This window comes from Hyla sarda, chromosome 7 (assembly GCF_029499605.1).
Source record: "Hyla sarda isolate aHylSar1 chromosome 7, aHylSar1.hap1, whole genome shotgun sequence".
Lineage (NCBI taxonomy): Eukaryota > Metazoa > Chordata > Amphibia > Anura > Hylidae > Hyla > Hyla sarda.
The window spans coordinates 37,116,718-37,139,157 of NC_079195.1; the positions used below are offsets into that span (position 1 = coordinate 37,116,718).

At 44.7% G+C, this 22,440-nt stretch overlaps 1 protein-coding gene across 1 annotated transcript in view; it reads left to right on the top strand.

Moving 5' to 3' along the window:
* The first annotated feature begins 11,197 nt into the window (after positions 1–11,197).
* UBTD1 (ubiquitin domain containing 1) overlaps positions 11,198–22,440 on the top strand; it is a 62,113-nt gene continuing 50,870 nt past the window's right edge. The window contains exon 1 of the mRNA XM_056530867.1: positions 11,198–11,741. Within this exon, the coding sequence (XP_056386842.1) occupies positions 11,660–11,741 (82 nt within the window). The 5' untranslated portion in view covers positions 11,198–11,659. The remainder of the gene's footprint in view (positions 11,742–22,440) is intronic.

The window sequence follows — 22,440 nt, forward strand, 5'->3', positions numbered from 1 at the left end:
AGGTTAGACAGACGGGACTGGGAGCAGACGTGAGGCATTTTTTTGTGGCAAGAAGCACCCCAGCTCTTGATCTCCCCGGTGGTCCAGTCAAGGGTAGGAGAGTGGCGTTGGAGCCATGGCAGACTGAGGAGAACTTCAGAGGTGCAGTTGGGCAAAACAAAAAGTTCAATTTTTTCGTGATGCAGTCCAATGCTCATGAGCAGGGGTTCTGTGCGGTAATGCACAGTGCAGTCCCATTTTACTCCGTTGACCAAGGAAATGTAGAGCGGCTTGGCGACACGGGTCACAGGGATGTTGAACTTATTAACAAAAGAGGCCAAAATAAAATTTCCCGCAGAACCAGAGTCCAAGAAGGCCACGGCTGAGAAGGAGGAGTTGGCAGAAGGAGAAATCCGCACGGGCACAGTGAGACGTGGAGAAGCAGACTTCAGACCAAGAGACGCCAATCCCACGTGAGCTGGGTGCGTGCGCGTGTTTCCCAGACGTGGAGGACGAATAGGGAAATCCACCAAGAAATGTTCGGTACTAACGCAGTACAGACATAAATTTTTCTCTCTGCGGCGAGTCCTCTCTTCATGGGTCAGGCGAGACCGATCCATTTGCATAGCCTCCTCGGCGGGAGGCACAGGGGTAGATTGCAAAGGATACTGTGAGAGAGGTGCCCAGAGATCAAGGTCTCTTTCCTGGCGGAGCTCCTGGTGTCTTTCAGAAAAACGCATGTCAATGCGGGTGGCCAAATGGATAAGTTCTTGCAGGTTGGCAGGAATTTCTCGTGCGGCCAGCACATCCTTGATGCGACTGGATAGGCCTTTTTTAAAGGTCGCGCAGAGAGCCTCGTTATTCCAAGACAATTCGGAAGCAAGAGTACGAAATTGGATGGCGTACTCGCCCACTGAAGAATTACCCTGGACCAGGTTCAGCAGGGCAGTCTCGGCAGAAGAGGCTCGGGCTGGTTCCTCGAAGACACTGCGAACCTCAGCGAAGAAGGACTGTACAGTGGCAGTGACAGGATCATCGCGGTCCCAGAGCGGTGTGGCCCATGACAGGGCCTTCCCAGACAGGAGACTAACCACGAAAGCCATCTTCGACCGTTCTGCAGGAAATTGGTCCGACAACATCTCCAAATGTAGGGAACATTGAGACAGGAAACCACGGCAGAGTTTAGAGTCCCCATCATATTTGTCCGGCAGGGACAGGCGGAGGCCAGGAGCGGGCACTCGCTGCGGAGGAGGTGCAGGAGCTGGCGGAGGAGATGGTTGCTGCTGTAGCAGTGGCTGAAGTTGCTGTAGCATGGCGGTCAACTGCGACAGCTGCTGTCCTTGTTGGGCGATTTGCTGCGATTGCTGGGCGACCACCGTGGATAGGTCAGCGAGACTTGGCAGCGGCACCTCAGCGGGATCCATGGCCGGATCTACTGTTAGGATTCGGCAGGCTGGAAGTGGATCCTCTGTGTCAGAGAGGGATTGGCGTGGACCGTACCGATGGACCGGTTCTAAGTTGCTACTGGTATTCACCCGAGCCCGCCGCAAAGCGGGATGGTCCTGCAGCGGCGGTAGCAACCAGGTCGTATCCACCAGCAACGGCTCAACCTCTCTGACTGCTGAGACAGGCACGGTACAAAAGGACAAGGCAAGAGCAAAGTCGGACGTAGCAGAAGGTCGGGGCAGGCAGCAAGGATCGTAGTCAGGGGCAACGGCAGGAGGTCTGGAACACTGGCTTGGGACATACAAGGAAACGCTTTCACTGGCACAATGGCAACAAGATCCGGCCAGGAAGGGAAGGGGAAGTGAGGTAATATACACAGGTGCACAGGTGGAAGCTAATCAGACTGATTGGGCCAGGCACCAATCTTTGGTGCACTGGCCCTTTAAACCTTAGAGAGCTGGCGTGCGCGGGCCCTAAGGAGTGGAGCCGCACGCGCCAGGACGTGACAGCCGGGGACCGGGACAGGTGAGTGACTTGGGATGCGATTCGCGAGCGGGCGCGTCCCGCTATGCGAATCGCATTCCCGCCGGCAGTGACAGTGCAGCGCTCCCGGTCAGCGGGTCTGACCGGGGCGCTGCAGAGAGAAGAATGCCGCGAGCGCTCCGGGGAGGAGCAGGGACCCGGAGCGCTCGGCGTAACAATAGCCACACTAGCGTGGACAGGGACGTGCACAGATAATTTTGGGGGCAGGGGCTGAACTAAAAATAAAAAATTTAAAAAATAGCACTTCTTATAATCTATATATATAAAACTCAACGTGTGTGTGTGTGTGTATGTATATGTGTGTATGTATGTGTGTATGTATGTATGTATGTGTGTATGTTCCAGCATCACGTCCAAACGGCTAAAGATATTAACATGAAACTTGGCCACATGTTACTTATATGTCAACAACAAACATAGGATCTGTGATTTAACCCTTATTCACCCTCATTTGCCAGGGGCGGGGTTTATGTTTAAAGTCCCATACAAGTCTATGGGAAATATATGTTACTGCATAACTTCCAAACGGCTGGAGATATTTGGATAATACTTGGTCACATGTTACTTATATGTCCACTTAAAATATAGGATAGTTAATTTAACCCTTAACTATCCCCATTTGTGAGGGTCGGGGTTTTTGTTTAAAGTCCCATGCAAATCAATGGGAAATGTATGTTCCCACATAACTTCCGTACAGCTGGAAATATTTCAATACCTGGCACACATAGTACGGGTCGGGATAGGAGGACGGGATAGGAGGACGTGATTGGATGACCAGGATAGGAGGACCGGGATAGGAGGACTGGGATAGGAGGTCAGGATAGGAGGACGGGATAGGAGGACGGGATAGGAGGTCGTGATAGGAGGTCGGGATAGGAGGACGGGATAGGAGGACGGGATAGGAGGTCGGGATAGGAGGATGGGATAGATGGACTGGATAGGAGGACGGGAAAGGAGGTCGAGATATGAGGACGCGTAAGGAGGATGGGATAGGAGGACGGGATAGGAGGATGGGAAAGGAGGTCGAGATAGGAGGACGGGAAAGGAGGACTGGAAAGGAGGACGGGAAAGGAGGTCGAGATATGAGGACGGGATAGGAGGTTGTGATAGGATGTCGGGATAGGAGGTCGTGATAGGATGTCGGGATAGGAGGACGGGATAGGAGGTCGGGATAGGAGGATGGGATAGATGGACTGGATAGGAGGACGGAAAAGGAGGACGGGAAAGGAGGTCGAGATATGAGGACGGGAAAGGAGGATGGGATAGGAGGACAGGATAGGAGGATGGGAAAGGAGGTCGAGATAGGAGGACGGGAAAGGAGGTCGAGATATGAGGACGGGAAAGGAGGACGGGATAGGAGGACGGGATAGGAGGTTGGGATAGGAGGTCGGGATAGGAGGACGGGATAGGAGGTTGGGATAGGAGGTCGGGATAGGAGGTCGGGATATGACAACAATATATGAGGACGGGATATGAAGTCAAAGCTTCCTCCTTTGTTTATTTTCCTCCCCAACAAGGATTAGGAAGGAAAAACCGGGCAATGCCGGGTATTCAGCTAGTTATTTATATAAATGACTACATAATGATGCCGGACTGCCCAGAGCACTTATAGGAGGAACGTCAAAAGGGCAGGGGCTCAAGCCCCCTTTCCAGTCAACCTGTGCACGTCCCTGAGTGCGGATGCCCCTTTATTCTCATGATCCATGGGGGCCTGTGAGGATGCACAACCCATAGGTGCTCCTATTCCATTCTGGGCCATTGACTCAGGGCATGAGCAGTATGTCTGTGAAGGAGAGTATCTAGCACTGTAGGGACCTGCAGAAGGTCCTCCTTGTGAAGTCCTGCTGAAACCCCCAATGCAGCCAATGGTCGATGGCACAGTCTTTAACCTTGGAGTTTGTATTGAGTTGGGGGTAGCACCATGTCGTGTGGAGATGAACAATGCAACCTCAGGGGTCTGGTCTGGGGTCTCTGTCTGCATTCATTTAGGGGTTAGGCCTGGGGTCTGAATCTATTTGTGTTGCTCTAGAGCAGTGGTCTTCAACCTGCGGACCTCCAGATGTTGCAAAACTACAACACCCAGCATGGGGATTTTCTCCTGTTCTGGACAGTTCCTAAAATGGACATCAGATGTCAGCAGAGAGCACTGTGGTCATGACATCAGAGAAATCTAAAAAGTAAAGCATTTCCTCTGTAGTATATACAGCCCCTAAAAAGTACTGGAAGGATTAAGATTTTTTTTTTTAATAGAAGTCATTTACAAATCTGTTTAACTTTCTGGCACCAGTTGATTTAAAAGAAAAAAAAAAGTTTTCCACGGGAGTACCCCTTTAAAACCCACTATTTTTGAAAAACCGCCACAAACACTACATCTTGGAAGCCCAAATAACAGGACCGATTTTTGTGTTTAAAAAAAATAAAGTGGAAACCTAGCCTCATAGTATAGGACAGTGGTCATCAACCTGCGGACCTCCAGATGTTGCAAAACTACAACTCCCAGCATGCCCGGACATGCCCGGAAACCTAGCCTTATAGTATAGGACAGTGGTCATCAACCTGCGGACCTCCAGATGTTGCAAAACTACAACTCCCAGCATGGCCGGACAGCCGTTGGCTGTCCGGGCATGCTGGGAGTTGTAGTTTTGCAACATCTGGAGGTCCGCAGGTTGAAGACCACTGCTCTAGAGGCTGGGGATTGACTGCAGAAGCAATAGGCAAACTCTGCTGTTGCCACAATGGAGTAATCATCTATCATCTTATTATAAGTAAGCCATCTAGCAGAAATGCAAACCAGCCAAGTTGGATCTGAGTTAGTGGTCCAGATCGGACCTAAGGACCCCCTTCCCTGCACGATATATGTGATCTGGTTATGGTTTTTCTGATTCGGCCATGCTTTTACTAATTTAGAATTTACTGTCCTGTGTTTTTGAGTCCCTTGATGAACCCCAAAATCCAGTTTAAGGGTATGTTCCCACACGGCGTATTTGCTGCGTATTTGCTGCTGCGTATTTTATTTTCCCTGTTGAAGTCAATGGGTAGGAAAATACGCAGCACCAAATACGCAGCAAATACGCAGCAAAATACGCCACGTGGGAATGCACCCTAATGGGGAAACACGTAAGGGCACATGTATGTTTTGCTAACAGGAACTGTATGTGTCATAATGGGTCAGTATTTTCCTTGATGTATCTTGTTTGGGGGTATCTTCTAATACGCTGTGGCACATCTTTCTTTTTTCATCTATTTTTGGATCACTGCTTTGATTCTGACATATGCACATTTGTGTTTGAGGTTCAATTCTGAATATATTATTGAATAAATATCTTATAAAGGTTAAAGGGGTTATCCAGAAAAAACTTTTATATATATATATATATATATATATATATATATATATATATATCTCAACTGGCTCCAGAAAGTTAATCAGATTTGTAAATTACTTCTATTAAACAATCTTAATCCATTCAGTACTTATGAGCTTCTGAAGTTAAGGTTGTTCTTTTCTGTCTAAATCCTCTCTGATGACACATGTCTCGGGAAACGCCCAGTTTAGAAGCAAATCCCCATAGCAAACCTCTTCTAAACTGGGCGTTTCCTGAGACAGGTGTCATCAGAGAGCACTTAGACAGAAAAGAAGAACCTTAACTTCAGAAGCTCATAAGTACTGAAAGGATTGAGATTTTTTAATAGAAGTAATTTACAAATCTGTTTAACTTTCTGGAGCCAGTTGATATATATATATATATATATATATATATAGATATATATATATATATATATATATATATATATATATATATATATATATATAAAAAGGTTTTTCCTGGAATACCCCATTAAGTTTTTATATTCTGGAGCTGTAATTCTGTGATTCCAAACTGTGCAGTTGTCAGGAGACATCACCATAGAAGTCTGAGCTGGGTGGAGGAGAAAAGGAAAGAGAAGGACTACAATAAGAGAAGACGTCACTTGTGAGTCACCAGATTTATAGAGGATCTGTCATCTCTCCTGCAATGGCTGTCATAGTAAATCCTTGTATTACCCATGAGAGAACAATTCTGAAGCATTGAGACTCTGTGTTATAACATTCCAGGTCCTCTATAGTTATATACAGTGACCCCCCGACCTATGATGGCCCCGACATACGATCATTTCAACATGCGATTGCCTCTCAGAGTCCATCGCATGTTGAAGGCAGCATCAACATACGATGCTTTTGAATGTCGGGGCCATCGCATAAACAGCTATCCGGCAGCGCAGACTGCTTCAGCTGCCACCGGATAGCCATTTACGGTGCCCCATGTGGTCCGCTGACGATCACTTACCTGTCCTTGGGGCTCCGTAGCGTACTCTTCGGGATCCTCTGCATCGTCGGCGCTCTCCATCGCCGTCATCACGTCGCTGCGCACGCCGTCCCATCATCCAATAGGAGCGGCGTGCGTAGCGACGTGATGGCGGCGACGGAGAGCGAGGATGCCGGGGAAGCAGAGGCCTTGCCGGAGCGGCAGGGACACCCCGGCGACAGCGATGGAAGGCGACATCCAGGGCAGCGGTGACGAGCGGTGACGGTCCGGAGCGGCGGGGACACGTGAGTATAACCTCCAATACCAGTGGTCTTCAACCTGCGGACCTTCAGATTTTGCAAAACTACAACTCCCAGCATGCCCGGACAGCCGTTGGCTGTCCGGGCATGCTGGGTGTTGTAGTTTTGCAACATCTGGAGGTCCGCAGGTTGTAGACCACTGTCCTATACTTTACATTGCACGGATCCCTCAACATACGATGGTTTCAACAAACGATGGTCCATTTGGAACGGATTACCATTGTATGTTGAGGGACCAATTGGAAATGAACCAAACATAGTCACTAGTAGACTGCGTTTGTTGTACTGAACCCAATGAACCTGTCCACTGCCATTATACAGACATATAACCGAGCAGGCACCTCTAAAGGCAGCATGTAGCGGTCCTTCAGTAGCGGATCCGCAGTGTAAAATACGCTGTGGATCCACCAGTGTGAACGGATTTTTTTTAGCGGCTTTTCCGCTGCGTATTTGAAAGTGGGCGGGCTCTTCTCGGCTGTCCGCAGCAGATTTTCCGCAGCGGAATTTACGCTGCAGAAAATCCGCCACAGTCCCTACTGACTTCAATGGGGCTTGCAGCGGATTTTCCACAGTGTACATTCCGCCGCGGAAAAATCTGCTGTGGACAGCCGAGAAGAGCCCGCCCACTTTCAAACCCGCTAAAAAATCTGCGCGTGTGCACGTACCCTTAGGCTAGGTTTCCACACAGGCTTTTTTCTGACATTTTTGGAAAACAGCCACTGCAGTTTTTGAGCCAAAACCCGAAGTGTATTAAATAGGAAATATAAAGGAAGGTCTTAAAGGGGTATTCCAGGCAAAAACTTTTTTAACAAAAAGTTAAACAGATTTGTAAATTACTTCTATTAAAAAATCTTAACCCTTCCAATAGTTATTAGCTTCTGAAGTTGAGTTGTGGGGATATTCTCCTATGGGGATATTCTCCCATCATGCACAGCTCCCGGGACGTGACATCATCATTGAGCAGTTAGACAGAAAACTCCAGAAGCTAATAACTATTGGAAGGATTAAGATTTTTTAATAGAAGTAATTTACAAATCTGTTTAACTTTCCGGAGCCAGTTGATATATAAAAAAAAGTTTTTGCCTGGAATACCCCTTTAACTTCACCTTCCGGCTAAGTTTCCACTTGTTTCTTTTTTCTGGCAGTTTTTGGAAAACTGTCCATGCAGTTTTTGAGCCAAAATCAGAAGTGGATCCATAAGGGAGGAGAAGTGTAAGTCCTTCCTTTATATGTCCTATTCCTTTTCCAAAAACTGCCAGAAAAAAAAAACATGTGGAAACTTAGCCTTCTGCTGAATCCACTTCTGACTTTGGCTCAAAAACTGCAGTGGCAGTTTTCCCCCCCAAAAAAATGCCAGAATAAAAAACTGTGGTAACCTAGCCACAAATTGTAGTATTGCCGCCCGCATAATGTGGACATGGTTTCTGCTGCATGCGCTTACTGCAGTACGAGAACTCAACTTTTTTTTTCCACTTTAGCATAAATTTTAATTTTTGTTGTTGTTATTTTATTCATAATTTTTGAACCCTAATAACCTTTATTGCACTTACGTAAAATCGTGGTAAAGATAACTGGCCTGTGTCATTCTGAATAAGTTTCCACTTGGTTTTTTTCTGCCAGTTTTTGGATATCTGCCACTGCAGTTTTTGAGCCAAAGTCAGAAGTGGATCCATAAGGGAGGAGACGTGTGAGTCCTTCCTTTATATGTCCTATTCCATTTGAATACATTTCTGGCTTTGGCTTAAAAACTGCCAGAAAAAAAAAAAAAAGTGTAAACTTAACCTCAAGCTAATTTAAAAATACATTAATTAATGAATGATTAAAAATAAATAAACAAACAAAATAAAAATGTCTCATTTTATAGTCTCAAGGTTCACTTGAGACTATAAAATGAGACATTTGAGATATATGTTTTTTTCCCACTGTAATAACCTTGATAGCTTCTATGTAAAACTGTGGTAAAGATAATTGGCCTGGGTCATTTCAAGTAGAGATGAGCGAACTTACAGTAAATTCGATTCGTCACGAACTTCTCGGCTCGGCAGTTGATGACTTTTCCTGCATAAATTAGTTCAGCTTTCAGGTGCTTCGGTGGGCTGGAAAAGGTGGATACAGTCCTAGGAAAGAGTCTCCTAGGACTGTATCCACCTTTTCCAGCCATCCGGAGCACCTGAAAGCTGAACTAATTTACGCAGGATAAGTCATCAACTGCCGAGCCGAGAAGTTTGTGACAAATCGAATTTACTGTAAGTTCGCTCATCTCTAATTTCAAGTACAATTCTTTTTAATTTAATTTATTTTACCTAATACAAATAAATAATTATATATATATATATATATATATATACACACATGTATTAATTCATAAAAATAGAAACAAATAATTATATATATATATATATATATATATATATATAGTTTCACTTGAGATTACAAATGAGATTTTTTTTTTCCAGGAGCAGCACACCTATCTAAAAATACCGCCTGCACAAAGACGGGCGGCGTTGGCATAGGGTGAGGCCAGTTACGCCACAAAACCCAATAATAAAAACGACCTCACGCTCAATGGGCACACAATGATATCAACCCCAAATGAAACCTCCTTTGTCAGCACCCGGCTACCTCTGCAGATGCTTATCCTGAAAATAACTTTTTTTTTTTTGTATTTAACATCCAGCCCCAGCAGAGATTGCAATCTGCTGAAACCACAATACAAAGTCGCCCTGTGTTCTTCTCGCCCAGGGAGGATATACATGAGCTTTTCTCTTTAATCTCATTAAAACACAAGCACTTCCCCAGCAGGACCCCTGTGGCTCCTTGTGCCCCCCCCCCCTGGTATGAGTGAGGGGGGTGGGGGGTAGATCACTGACCCCAGATTACAGCAGAAGATTCCTTAGGCCAGTGTTTCCCAACCAGGGTGCCTCCAGCTGTTGCAAAACTACAACTCCCAGGCAGCCTTTTTAAAATTGTAATAAAAATAAACATCTGACCCCTAATTACAGCAGAAGATTCCATAGGCCAGTGTTTCCCAACCAGGGTGCCTCCAGCTGCTGCAAAACTACAACTCCCAGCATGCCCAAGCAGCCTTTTTTTTTTTTAATTTTAATAAAAATAAAAATCTGACCCCAAATTACAGCAGAAGATTCCATAGGCCAGTGTTTCCCAACCAGGGTGCCTCCAGCTGTTGCAAAACTACAACTCCCAGCATGCCCAGGCAGCCTTTTTTTAAATTGCAATAAAAATAAACATCTGACCCCAAATTACAGCAGAAGATTCCTTAGGCCAGTGTTTCCCAACCAGGGTGCCTCCAGCTGTTGCAAAACTACAACTCCCAGGCAGCCTTTTTAAAATTGTAATAAAAATAAACATCTCACCCCAAATTACAGCAGAAGATTCCTTAGGCCAGTGTTTCCCAACCAGGGTGTAGTTTTGCAACAGCTGGAGGCACCCTGGTTGGGAAACACTGGCCTAAGGAATCTTCTGCTGTAATTTGGGGTCAGATTTTTATTTTTATTACTATTAAAAAAAAGGCTGCCTGGGCATGCTGGGAGTTGTAGTATTGCAACAGCTGGAGGCACCCTGGTTGGGAAACACTGGCCTATGGAATCTTCTGCTGTAATTAGGGGTCAGATGTTTATTTTTATTACAATTTTAAAAAGGCTGCCTGGGAGTTGTAGTTTTGCAACAGCTGGGGTCAGATTTTTATTTTTATTACAATTTTTTTTAAAAAAAAGGCTGCTTGGGCATGCTGGGAGTTGTAGTTTTGCAACAGCTGGAGGCACCCTGTTTGGGAAACACTGGCCTAAGGAATCTTCTGCTGTAATTTGGGGTCAGATTTTTATTTTTATTACAATTTTAAAAAAAAAGGCTGCCTGGGCATGCTGGGAGTTGTAGTTTTGCAACAGCTGGAGGCACCCTGGTTGGGAAACACTGGCCTAAGGAATCTTCTGCTGTAATTTGGGGTGAGATTTTTATTTTTATTACAATAAAAAAAAAAAAGGCTGCCTGGGCATGCTGGGAGTTGTAGTTTTGCAACAGCTGGAGGCACCCTGGTTGGGAAACACTGGCTTAAGGAATCTTCTGCTGTAATTAGGGGTCAGATGTTTATTTTTATTACAATTTTAAAAAGGCTGCCTGGGAGTTGTAGTTTTGCAACAGCTGGAGGCACCCTGGTTGGGAAACACTGGCCTAAGGAATCTTCTGCTGTAATTTGGGGTGAGATTTTTATTTTTACTACAATTTAAAAAAAAGGCTGCCTGGGCATGCTGGAAGTTGTAGTTTTGCAACAGCTGGAGGCACCCTGGTTGGGAAACACTGCCTTAGGCAGAGGATTTAAATGAATAGAATTTAGACCCAGCAGGAGGAGACAAGAAGATAAAAAGGAGAAACAAGAGGGAGGGAGATAATAATAATAAAAATCCTCAGTGCACAGCAGGGAGATCTTATCTGGGCAGCAGCAGCAGCAGGAGGTCAGTGCTGCAAGGGTTAACCTGTATGCCAAAGTGTGGAGCTTTGAGTGGCTGTGTCACCTGAATGGGGAGGAGGGAGAGGTGGATCTTTCTTAGTCTCTCTAAAAGGGGAGGGAAAAAAAAAAAAAATATTTCCCAACAAACAAATAACACAAGCTCCTTATTTGCAAACAAGCAATAGGCTTGTGGTATGCAGGAAGGGACTGGTCTGTGCTGATCTGGACTGGGGGGGTTGTAGATCACTCCTCCCTTATGACTAGTGAAGCCAGGAAGCTCCAAGCCACTTTGTGTTTTTTTTTGTTGTTGCTGAAGGTTTTCCAGGACATGTTTGCAAGAGACTTTCTCCATGACTAGTGCTGCTGCTGCCCAGCTGCACCCAAGGTGCTGCACTTCCTGCATGGTGCTGGCAGAGGGCAAAGCAGGAAATCGCCTGCCCAAGTGACATGAAGAAGGGAAAAAGTTTTATTGGAGACTGTGTTGTGTGTCTGCTGGAAATCAGTGGGATCTGACCTGCCCTGCCTGGTGGAGCTGCTCTTCTGGTTTAAGAAGCCATAGATCAAGCTGATAGCAGAGGGATTGAAGCTGTGCATGGGGATCTGCTGACCACACTCCTGCCATGGGAGGCTGCATGGGAAGACCAAGGGCTGAGAACCAGAGGGCACAGTCCAGGGCCTCTACAAACACTCGGAAGAGAGCAGGTAGGTGCTCATTTTAAGCCATGTGCATGCAATTCCTAGCAACAGCCACTGGTGGGCTAGGGATTAGGTAAGTGTTTTGTGCCTCCAGCTGTTGCAAAACTACAACTCCCAGCATGCCCGGACAGCCGAAGGCTGTCCGGGCATGCTGGGAGTTGTAGTTTTGTAACACTGGGTTAGGGAGAACTTGTATTCACCCCTTTCTGCTTGTTACATTTGTATCAGGAAGTTGTGGAAAGACTGGACAGGAATTGCAACATTGGTTTAATCACCTCTGCTGAACTTTTTAGGTCATATGTTTTGCTGGGCTTTTTTGACTACTTTGTTTGTTTTTTAATTATTTTTGTTTAATTTTTACAATAAATGTTTGTTTTTTTATTATAATAATAATTTTTTTAATACAAACAAAAAGATGAGTCCTAGCAAGATTCTAAGAGATTTTACTGTGCTTTCCTTAATACAGATATATACATGTGCAATATATATAGTGTTTGTATTAAAAAAAAAAAAAAAAATTATAAATAAATAAAATATATTTTTATTTTAGTGTGTGTAAAAAATAAATAAATACTATATATATATATATATATATATATATATATATATATATTAGTGTACATGTTGAGTACAATAGTTTTATAATATAAAAATATAAATAGATACATGTTATAATTGACCTTTTCTAAAAACCGAAAGTGCGAGCGCTCCATAGTGTAATTCAATATAGTATTAAAATGTGAGGGGAAACGCATGAAAACCGCTCACCCTGCAGTGTTGTGTAACTTGGGTGCCTGAAGAAGCGGCTCAAGTGCAGCAAAACGTGTTGCACCTTTTGGGATTAAAAGCTTTTGTACGTTTTTTTTTTTTTTAATTTTGGCTGTGCATCACTGAGTCCTACCTGTGCCACGTTGAGCCGGCGTTCCTATTAAAGCCGATCCTATCTCTAATTGACCTTTTTGACTTTTATGGGCTGAGAATTCATCATGTTCCAATTCTTGGGACTGTTTTGGAGCAGTTTTCCGATGGGGCATAAAGGATTATTTAGTTGGGTGAATTAGGCTGGGTTCACACTGAGTTTTTGTTTTTGTCACAGTCCGTTTTAAATTTTTGCTTAATTCAGAAAGGTGGTCAAATGTGCTACTGTGTGCGCCGAAAAAATAGACATAAAAAAAAAAAAAAAAAAAAAAATTTATTATATATATATATATATATATATATATATATATATATATATATATATATATTTTTTTTATAATGCAAGTCAGTGGGATTCAGATTATTCTGTATGGCACCCATTAACACATAATTATTATAATTTTTTCTATAAAATGTATACGGACATCGATAACGCGGTGTAAACACATTCTTAGGATAGGCCTGTACTGCATTCCTGCCCTATTTAAACGTATCTGTTGTCATCCCGCCAAAACGGGTCACTGATGTATACTGTTAATGGGAGCAGCGGACCCCGTTCGCTTTTATGGGCGTCACCCTTTACTTCTTTTAGGAATTCCGCTAAACGTTTGAATCCGCTAAGCTTGGCGAAAACATCCCGAACAGAGTCACTAGGTTCGCCCATAGAAGTGACTAAGGTCTGCTACTCTCATTATCACTATATGTCGACGTCCCGTTTTCGGCAGAAAAAACAGGAACATACGAAAACGTCATGCCCTCATACTGAGATTTTGGAAAACGTGGTTTTGTGATGGTTATGTCTTTCATGTTTCACCTGTATAGTGGCACCGTCATTAACTTTATTTTATTTACAGAAAGTCTTAGGGGTAGCCAAGGCATAAAAGTGGATTTTCAGAGAAAGGAAATGTTTTAAGAAGGGTGAAGATGCTCCACGTGTCCCTTCTGTTCACCACTTCCTGGTGATGTCGGACTCTTCCTGTGTGTCAGTAAATCACCAAGAAGCGGTGAGCAGTGGGGGCCCAGGCACCCAGGTGTGGGTGATAAGGCAAGAAAGTATTATTTTTAAAGGGGTACATCAATGAAAAGTAGCTTAACTCCTTCCACAGGACCCCCCCCCCCCCGCAATCCCCTTAATGGGCGATGTCTCTTCAGAGGAGCGCGTGCGGGGGACGGCACTCACTCTATTTATTCTCTATGGGAGCGCCAAAGAGCCGGGTGCTGTACTCTGGCATCTCCGGTGCTCCCTGTGGATGGGGAGAAGTTATCTTTTGCTGCAGTGCTGCTATAAGGCATTTTTTTTTTTTTTTTTTAGGATGCATTCCCACGTGGAGTATTTTGCTGCGTATTTTCCTACCCATTGACTTCAACAGGGAAAATAAAATATGCAGCAGCAAATACGCTGTGTGGGAATGTACCCATAAAGTGTAAATCCAAAACTACTCCCCCGCCCAATCGGCACAGATCAGAGTGGAAAGACACAGCTAATGCTGGGCAGTACAGAGGCAGCGGGGTGACGCCCAGCAAGTTCTGTGCACGAGCCCATTTCTGATGAGCAGAACTTGTGCATGGAACTTGCTGATTGTCGTACATGCACTATAAGGCACGCTTGGGGTGAAACCACCACAGAGCAAAACTAAAATGTTGTAGATCTACTAATGCTTTACCCAGCCCTTGGCTATCCAGGCATGCTGGAGGCACATTGGTTCTCCACTGAACTGTTAAATATTAGACGCCCAATGGACCACTCAAGTTATTGGAATCAATCAGGACCCCATTCTATCATCTGTGTCTCCTACTGGAGGGGACCTACATGAATTTGTTTTTTTTCCCAGGACCACTTGGGGTACAGCTGCTTTTTCTAAGAAACCTGAGTTACTACAAGTGGAGATAGAGATACAGAGACAAGAGACTTGGGGGTAAAGTTGCACAGGAGCCCCATAGCACATATAGAAGACCTCTCAGGGCTTCAGGCTGGGCCTAGAAATATTGTGGCTGTCATGTCATCCATTTAACAAATAATCTGCACCCCACTGTGGGCATTGGTGCTGGCTGCCAACTAGTGTGCACCAATCAGGGAGGAAGCAAAGGGCCAATTTATCACCCTGGAGCATAGATTCCTTCTTAAAGGGGTACTCCCGTGGAAAACTTATTATTTTTTTCAACTGGTGCCAGAAAGTTAAACAGATTTGTAAATTACTTCTCTTAAAAAATCTTAATCCTTCCAGTACTTTATAGGGGCTATATACTACAGAGCAGATGCTTTACTTTTTAGATTTCTCTGATGTCATGACCACAGTGCTCTATGCTGACCTCTGCTGTTCATTTTAGGAACTGTCCAGAGCAGCATATGTCTGCAATGGGGATTTTCTCCTGCTCTGGACACTTCCTAAAATGGACAGCAGAGAAATCTAAAAAGTAAAGCATTTCCTCTGTAGTATACAGCCCCTAAAAAGTACTGGAAGGATTAATATTATTATTTTTTTTTAATAGAAGTAATTTACACATCTGTTTAACTTTCTGGCACCAGTTGATTTAAAAAAATAAAAGTTTTCCATGGGAGTACCCCTTTAAAGAAGTCGTCTCATGCCGGTATGTACAGAAAAAACGTATCCCATATCCACAGGATAAGGGATATGTGGGGGGGCACAGCACTCGGACCCCGGCAGTCTAAATCATATCCCCTCATCCTGTTCGGCAATCTTTGGCTCTCCCATAGAGATATATGGAGGGGTCGTGACGCGCCATTCTGTGGAAGAGTGGACTAAGTGTGGATAGGATAAGTTTTTCCTGTACATACCAGCATGAGACTTCTCCTTTAATGAAATAAAATTTTAATATAGTGTATAATTGTGGTATGACCGGTTTTGTGTTTTTATTTTTTTTTATTTTTTATTTTTTTTTATTTTTTTCTCCACTGGGTCAAGACTGTTTGAGTCATTAGGTTTAATGTGTTATGTAAAAGAAACCATCATAAAGATAGTCCTATCTCCATATCTGTGTATGGAATGAGATTACAGCAAAGTATATATTAAAGGGTAACTCCACAGATGTGGTGCCACGTGCTCTGAGCAGTACAGCGTTGAGAGAGACAGTTCTCACTGGGCAGTCGGGTCGCCGTTGCAAACGTACGATGCACAGCAAGTTCTATGTACAAGTTTTATTCTGGGCAACCTGGCCGACTGCATCTATCCATGCCGAACTGTGAAGGGGTCTCCATGTCTGGAGTTTTAAAGGGGTCCTCCGCTACCCCAGCGTTCAGAACATTTTGTTCTGAACGCTTGGAGCGAGTGGCGGGGGTTGTGACGTCACGGCCGTACTCCTCGTGATGTCATGCCATGCCCCCTCAATGCAAGTCTATGAGAGGGGGCATGGTGGCCACCACGCCCCCTTCCATAGACATGCATTGAGGGGGCGTGGCGTGATTTCACGAGGGGCGTAACTATGACATCACGACCCCCGCCACTGCTGCACAGAGATCGCGGGGGTACCAACTGCTGGACCCCGCATTCAGACATCTTATTCCCTATCCTTTTGGATAGGGAATAAGATGTCTAGGGACAGAGTACCCCTTTAAGTAGGCTGTAGATCTTGAAATAATGTATCAGTCTACAGGCCTTTTGTCAAGCATCTGAAACCAGCAGTCCAACAAGGTTTCGGTGCTCTTTCTACGTATCAAATTTATTAAAGTGGTATTCCTCGGAAATTTTTTTTACATATTAGCCCAAGATATATAACTTACTAATATAGTGTTATCACTCATTGTACTGGGTTTAGCATGTTTTTGCTTGAAGTACCCCAACAGGAAGTTTTATAGTCCTCTCATTGTCAGTGTGGTGGTGTTTCAGCAGCTCCTTCCTCCTGAGATGATGCACCATTCTCTGCCTTCTCAGGAGGTTTGGCTGCATCTTGTCTTCTGAGCTCAAATTAACCCCCTGAGTGATGTCATCACCTCCTATCAGCCCCTACAGTCTACATCATAATCATCTCGGTCCTATACACGTATTTATTTTTTATGGGGACATTTAAGGGACGAATGAGCTGCCTTGTGCTGAACGATGCCACAGGAAGAGGAGCAGACAGGGAGTGATTGCAGCAGGTAGCACGTTCATCTCTGGTTGGAGAACTGAGATGCTGATCTCAAAGGGGTTATTCAGGAATAAAACAAAAAAACAGAGCTAATTTATTTTAAAAAATAGCTCCACGTCTGTCCCCAGGTTGTGTGTGGTATCACTTTAATGGAACTGATCTGTAGAACCACACCCAAACTGGAGACAAAAGAAATTAGCTCTGTTTATTTTATTTATTTATTTATTATTATTATTCCTTGATAACCCCTTTAATAAATTCCCTCCTTACTCCCTCAGTAGGCTCCTATAAAAATTAGATGGTCATCCAGTTCTGCTGAAATTCCTGGGTTCGGGTGAGGTATGCTTTGTGTATAACTTGTCTAAAAGGGTACTCTCATGGGAATATATAATTTATTTTTTTTAAATCAACTGGTGCCAGAAAGCTAAACAGATTTGTAAATTACTTATATTTATAAAATAGAATCCTTCCAGTACTTATCAGCTGCTGTATACTACAGAGGAAGTCCTATTTCTTTTCAGTCTGACCAGAGTGCTCTCTGCTGACACCTCTGTCTATGTCAGGAACTGTCCAGAGCAGGTTTGCTATGGGGATTTTCTCCTGCTCTGGACAGTTCCTGGCATGGACAGAGGCGTCAGCAGAGGGCACTGTGACCAGACTGGAAAGAAATTCAAAAATAAAAGAACTTACTCTGTAGTATACTGCAGCTGATAAGTACTGGAAGGATCAAGATTTTTTAATAGAAGTAATTTAAAACCCATACTATAGAAAGGGTAGATAAATGTAACTTCCTGTCCTGTCTCCTGCTTCCTCTCACCAGAAGAACTTGAGGAAACCTTTTCCTTCCACTCGTCCTGTTTTAGTCACTACTTCATCTGTTCCATCTTTACTATGATGCATGTATTTCGTATCCCAATGGCTGACACTGATGTCGGTGTATACTGTGATGTCGGTGTATACTGTGATGTCGGTGTATACTGTGATGTCGGTGTATACTGTGATGCACTGCAGCCGGCCTCATGTACTTTATTGGCTCCAATATAGTCAGCTAGTGACTACATTCAGACCTCTTTCTGTTTTGTATACATTTAATCAGTTGGACTCAAAAACGGGATCTGCTATGCTGTTTATTTCATTAAATTAAACGTATATGAGCAGGAAGCGGCCCAAACTAATTGACTACATTTGGCCCATTAAAGTGAACGGGACCTACTGCAATGTGCCGCATACCTGTCTTGACGGGATCCAACTCATAGCAGGGACACACTGCAGTAACAAAGTGTGAACTTGGCTTTACATGTTTGATTTTGACATTGCATATCTGGTACCTTGTGCAGTTCTATTATGACTTTGACAAGTTGCATGTGTGGTGGCGGATGAGAGGATACTGTCTTGTGGGAGTGTAGGGTATTTAGGGTGTTGCTGTTCAGGATAGTTAAGGGCGCTGTTAACCCTTGTCACTCGTGACGCCAGGGTGAGGGTTAAATGCTGTGTTTCTTGATAGGCCTATTGCCACCCTTCCCAAGAGCAATAGGTGATGCAGAAATAAAGGATTGTCCACAACCACTGTTAACTGAAAACTTGCAGGAATTTTTTACTGAGGAGTTTCTGTGCATGTAAAAATAGTAACAGTCCAGATAACAGAGTCTCTTTACATATATCTGAGCAGCGATTGACAGTCGGTTGGGATCAGATAAGCCCAATTTGGCTTCTGGAGGATTGTATAGCAGAGATCCGCTGGATTTAGGGGAGTAATTAGGTCCAGTGATCTTGCGATGAGAAGCGGGGAATTGCTTAGTCTATCCGCTAGGTTAGAGGCCGAGGCCGCAAGGCTTTGGCCTAGTAAATCGCCTTGTAAGCTGCGGAGGTCCTACCTCTTCCAGAGTCAGCAACCCAAGAGAGGGATCAAGATGGCGCAGGTCCCTTATATGGGCAGGGGAGGGCCGTTTTGGATTGGTCCATAACAACTGTCACTCACCGTTACAGTGCATTGTGGGTGAAAACGTCACAGGAACCTCCAAAGGTCCTAAAGCAAAACCATAGAGTTTCAACCTGATCACGTGACCTGCAGGTCCTGCTACCTCTGAACAGGTAGATAAATAAATATATACATATCTATACTTGTATTAATATTTATATTAAATAGAGCTACTACAGTAACCCCCCGACCTACGATGGCCCCGACATATGATAAAATCGACATACGATGGCCTCTCATACGATGCTTTTATATGTCGGGGCCATCGCATTAACTGCTATCCGACAGCGCAAAATGCTTAAGCTGCTGTCGGAGACCAGTGTAATGTGCCCCAGCAGGTTCACTTACCTATTCCCGCTGCTCCGGGTCCACTTCGCGATCCTCCGGTGTCTTGCGCATCTTCTCCAGGGTCCGGGCCTCGCTTTCCGGCGTCGTTATTACGTCACTACGCACGCCGCGCCGGCGCAGCAGCGTAATAACGTCACCAGAAAGCGAGGCCCGGACCCTGCAGAAGATGCGCAAGACACCGGAGGATCGCGGAAAAGACACCGGAGCAGCGGGACAGCATCGGGAGCCCCTGGGACAGCAGCGGGAGCGGTGAGGACCTGGTTCGGAGCGGTGGGGACAGGTAAGTATAGCTTCCTATACTTTACATTGCACGGATCCCTCAACATACGATGGATTCGACAAACGATGGGTCGTTTGGATCGAATTACCATCGTATGTTGAGGGACCACTGTATATAGTCATCGACTAAGTGAGAGGTGACAAGGGAAAAACTACAAAAGAGGGACCCCGACGTCCTAGGGACTCTGACTATGGGGACCTCTATACAGGTAACGTATAAAATACGGTACCGGGCTACCACACATGTTTACATTATTCTTCCCACCCCAACAGAACTGCAGTCTTTTTTTTTTTTTTTTAAAGCATGCGTTCCCTATTGGTTTACTTTTTTCACTGCTGTTTTAATGACTCTTTGTGAGTCTGGAATTTGCCATGTTTAGCGTCTTTTACATAGCTTCTCAGGAAGGAATATTGATAAGTGATCTTTAAACGGGTACTCCGCTCCTAGATGTCTTATCTCCTATCAAAAAGATAGGGGATAAGATGTCTGATCGCGGAGGTCCCGCTGCTGGGGACCCCTGCGAACTCTGCTGCGGCACCCCAGACATCTGGTGCACGCAGTGAACTTTGCTCCATGCTGGATGACTGGCTATGCGGGGTGGAGGCTCGTGATGTCATGGCCATGCCCCCTCAATGCAAGTCCATGGGAGTGGGCGTGACTTTCTTTACGCCCCCTCCCATAGACTTTAATTGAGGGGGCGTGGCCATGACGTCACGAGCCTCCGGCGCTGCACCCGACTCTTTAAATGAACGCCAGGTGCAGCAGGGAGATCGCGGGGGTCCCCAGCGGTGGGACTCCCACAATCAGACGTCTTAACCCTTTATCCTTTTGATAGGGGATAAGATGTCTAGCAGCGGAGTATCCCTTTTTAAAGAGGTATTCCAGCTTTATACATCTTATCTCCCATCCAAAGGATAGGGGATAAGACGAATGATTGCAGGGGTCCCACCGCTGGGTACCCCGGGGATCTTGGTGCAACCCCTGGCATTCTGTGCTGGGCACTGTCTCTAAGACGGGGATGTGACGTCACGGCCATGCCCCCTAGTGATGCCACGCCCCTCCATTCATGTCTATAGGAGGGGGCGTGACGGCACAGAATGCTGGGGGTTGCACCGAGATCATGGGGGTCCCCAGCGACGGGACCCCTGCGATCATACATCTTATCCCCCATCCTTTGGATAGGGGATAAGATGTGTAAAGCTAGAATACCCCTTTAACATGCATGTATCTAATTCCTTCCACCATGTCTCTGTTCATGGAACATATCTTTCCATTGTCTCTCAGTGCTGTATATATGTTTTCTCTTTTTTGCACTTTGTCATTCAGTCTTGCCCTCTTTCTTCAGGTTCGTGTCTTCTGTCGTCTTCAAGTGAAAGTTCACGGCCCCTCGCCTTTTAATACGCCATTTGACAAAGGAGATGTCCCCTTTCCTACTATGTCCTATCGCAGCTGCTTCTACCCTGATAGCTTCACCTCCACACGTTTCCTTCTGTTTATAGGAGATGATGGATGACATAATGGTCTTCTCCCCTGTTGATCTTTTCTAAAGGATCAGCAGAGCAGTAAGATCATGCATCCGTGTAGCCTCATCCACTATAGATTATAAATACAATGTACACGCTCATCAATAGTTCATGGAGCACAAGCAACGTAAATGTGTTCTCAATCGATAGTCTAGAGAGCAGAAAGATCATAAACTGATTTATTCATTGCTAGGAATCCGTAATATGTTGCGTTACAAGATCTGCCATAAAGTAGAAGGTCAATGGAAAAGCTACCTGTATCTAGTAGATAATCTCCAACCACTGACAAGTCGGCTTTTGTTCTAGTATAGAAACCACTTATGTAACCAACCAAACCGCAGTGGTTACATTGTATATAAACTCAAAACAAGCTGCTTACATGTTGTGATTTGTGGGGAAAGCTGAGTGCGTGGTGTATGGATTAAACGGGCACTGTCATTAAATATGATTTTTTAATATTTGATTCCTTATGCCAAATAAATAACTTCTGTAGTTGGCTTCCTTTAAAAAAAAAAAAAAAAAAAAAAAAAAAATGTTTGTTTTTCTGCTGTATACTTCTGCCCACCAGGGTTCTCCCTTCTTGGCCAGGACACATTCTGTCTGGTCAAAATCTCAGATTTTGGTCTCCTGCTTGTAATGGCAGGAGACCAAACTCAGTAAGTGTTTCTCTGCACTGAGCTTGATTGACTGCAGCTTTCAGTGAGCCTCTATGCAGCGAAGAGCCTTACCGAAAGATACACAGACTGAAACATGCAAGGAGCTTGAGGCCTTTTATTCATCACAGCTCTGCAATGATGTGAGGGCGGAAGTGGTCCCCCAGCAGGCTTCAGTGATGTCATGCCTGCTGGGAAACGCCCACTTTCTCCTGCTGGGAGATTGCACTATGTGAGCAAGAAGAAAGTTAAGATATACAGGTTTTTTTTTTTTTTTTTTTTTGGTGTAAGGAGTAGTTAGGGAACATAGCCTGAGTTAGTTTAGAAACGTTATTTGGTGACAGGTACTCTTAAAATAAAAATTTAGGCTTTCCAAAGGGGACTCAGCACCAAGACCAAACCATTAAACATTATTGGTGGGGGAGGTGTCACTCCAGATATGTGGCTTCACGTACTCTGCACAGTATGGTGTGGGGAGACTCAACTAACGCTGGGCGGTACGTTGCCGAGGCCAAACCGCACAAAATCCAGCGGGTTCCGTGCAGGAGTCAACTTTACCAATCTTGGTATCAATAATATCCCATATGTTCCTGATAGAACACAAATTTAATGTTGACTGCTTCTACAAAATCTTCTCGATCAGAAGCTGAATGGTCTAAATGAGGCTATGTATGGTAACACCCTCAATGAACCCACCATGCCCCATTATAAAGCATGTCTTTACAACAGGAGTTCCATCCTACCAGAATCTATAGGTGTCCCTGTTAGTAACTGCATTATCAGTCATGCATATTCTTTAAATCATGGTTTGTAAACTGTGGCCTAGAAGTTAGCTGCATATACTTCTATGGCGGGGAGGGATCTTTGGGTCATACAAAGTAGAAAAGGGTTCCTGGAGGTGCCTTACTGCAGTTTTTTT